At 71.9% G+C, this 2,114-nt stretch overlaps 1 protein-coding gene across 1 annotated transcript in view; it reads right to left on the bottom strand.

The window, feature by feature from the left end:
- Positions 1-123: 123 nt before the first annotated feature.
- LOC132386989 (uncharacterized) overlaps positions 124-2,114 on the bottom strand; it is a gene marked incomplete at both ends in the record, with an annotated part of 2,714 nt that continues 723 nt past the window's right edge. The window contains one exon of the mRNA XM_059959347.1: positions 124-200. Within this exon, the coding sequence (XP_059815330.1) occupies positions 124-200 (77 nt within the window). The remainder of the gene's footprint in view (positions 201-2,114) is intronic.

Below are 2,114 nucleotides of genomic sequence, written 5' to 3'. Positions count from 1 at the left end.
GGCGGGTGGGGGAGGAGAGACGAAGACCGGGACGGGTGGGTGGGGGGGGCGGAGAGAACGACCGGGACGGTGGGGGGGGGGGAGAGAACGACCGGGACGGGTGGGTGGGGCGGAGAGAACGACCGGGACGGGGTGGGTGGGGGGGGGAGAGATCTACCGGGACGGGTGGTGGGGGGGGTGAAGAGAACGACCGGGACGGGTGGGTGGGGGGGGATGAGAACGACCGGGACGGTGGGTGGGGGGGTCGGGGGGGAGGAGAGAGAATGACCGGGACAGGTGGGGGGGGGAGAGACGACTCGACGAGGTGGGGGTGGGGAGAGAACGACCGGGACGGGTGGGTGGGGGGGGAGACGAGAACGACCGGGACGGGTGGGTGGGGGGGGGAGAGAACTGACCGGGACGGGTGGGTGGGGGGGGAGAGAACGACGGGACGGGTGGGGGGGGAGGAGAGAACGACCGGGACGGGTGGGTGGGGGGGGAGGAGAGAACGACCGGGACGGGTGGGTGGGGGGGGAGATCGGGCGGAGAGAACGACCGGGACGGGTGGGGGGGGGGGGGGAGAGAACGACCGGGACGGGTGGGTGGGGGGGGAGAGAGAGACCGGGGGTGGGGGGGGGGGGGGTGAGAGAACGACCGGACGGGTGGAGAGAACGACCGGGACGGGTGGGTCGGGGGGGTGAGAGACGACCGGGACGGGTGGGTGGGTGGGGAGAGAGAACGACCGGGACGGGTGGGGGAGAGAACGACCGACGGGCGGGTGGAGAGAACGACCGGGACGGGTGGGTGGGGGGGGGGGAGAGAACGACCGGACGTGGGGAGAGAACGACCGGACGGGTGGAGGAGAACGACCGGGACGGGTGGGTGGGGGAGAACGACCGGACGGGTGGAGGGGGGGATGAGAACGACCGGGACGGGTGGGTGGGGGGGGGGAGAGAACGACCGGGACGGGTGGGTGGTGGGGGCGGAGAGAACGACCGGGACGGGTGGGAGGGGGGGGCGGAGAGAACGACCGGGACGGGTGGGGGGGGGGAGAGAACGACCGGGACGGTGGGTGGGGGAGGAGAGAGAATGACCGGGACGGGTGGGTGGTGGGGGTGAGAGAACGACCGGGACAGGTGGGGGGGGGGAGAGAATGACCGGGATGGGTGGGTGGGGGGGGGAGAGATCGACCGGGACGGGTGGGTGGGTGGGTGGATGAGAACGACCGGGACGGGTTGTTTGGGGGGGTGAAAGAACGACCGGGACGGGTGGGTAGTGCCGGGGGGAGGGAGAACGACCGGGACGGGTGGGTGTGGGGTGGGGGAGGAGAGAGAATGACCGGGACGGGTGGGTGGGGGGGGTGAGAGAACGACCGGGACAGGTGGGGGGGGGGAGAGAACGACCGGGACGGGTGGGTGGGGGGGGTGAGAGAACGACCGGGACAGGTGGGGGGGGGGGAGAGAACGACCGGGACGGGTGGTGGGGGGAGAGAATGACCGGGATGGGTGGGTGGGGGGGGGGGGGGGGAAGAGAACGACCGGGACGGGTGGGTGGGGGGGGAGGAGAGAACGACCGGGACGGGTGGGTGGGGGGGAGAGAATGACCGGGACGGGTGGAGGGGGGGGGGTGGGGAGAGAATGACCGGGACGGGTGGAAGAGAACGACCGGACGGGTGGGTCGTGGGGGTGAGAGAACGACCGGTACGGGTGGAGAGAACGACCGGGACGGGTGGGAGAGAGAACGACCGGGACGGGTGGGGAGAGAACGACCGGACGGGTGGAGAGAACGACCGGGACGGGTGGAGAGAATGACCGGGACGGGTGGGTCGGGGGGGGGTGAGAGAACGACCGGGACGGGTGGAGAGAACGACCGGGACTGGTGGGTCGGGGGGTGTGAGAGAACGACCGGGACGGGTGGAGAGAACGACCGGGACGGGTGGAAAGAATGACCGGGACGGGTGGGTCGGGGGGGTGAGAGAACGACCGGGACGGGTGGAAAGAATGACCGGGACGGGTGGGTCGGGGGGGTGAGAGAACGACCGGGACGGGTGGATGAGAACGACCGGGACTGGTGGGGAGAGAACGACCGGGACGGGTGGGTCGGGGGGGTGAGAGAACGACCGGGACGGGTGGAGA

This window comes from Hypanus sabinus, unplaced genomic scaffold, assembly GCF_030144855.1.
Source record: "Hypanus sabinus isolate sHypSab1 unplaced genomic scaffold, sHypSab1.hap1 scaffold_1452, whole genome shotgun sequence".
Taxonomy (NCBI): Eukaryota; Metazoa; Chordata; class Chondrichthyes; order Myliobatiformes; family Dasyatidae; genus Hypanus; species Hypanus sabinus.
Note: the sequence above shows the minus strand (reverse complement) of the source record. Positions and strands in the feature narration are given on the sequence as shown.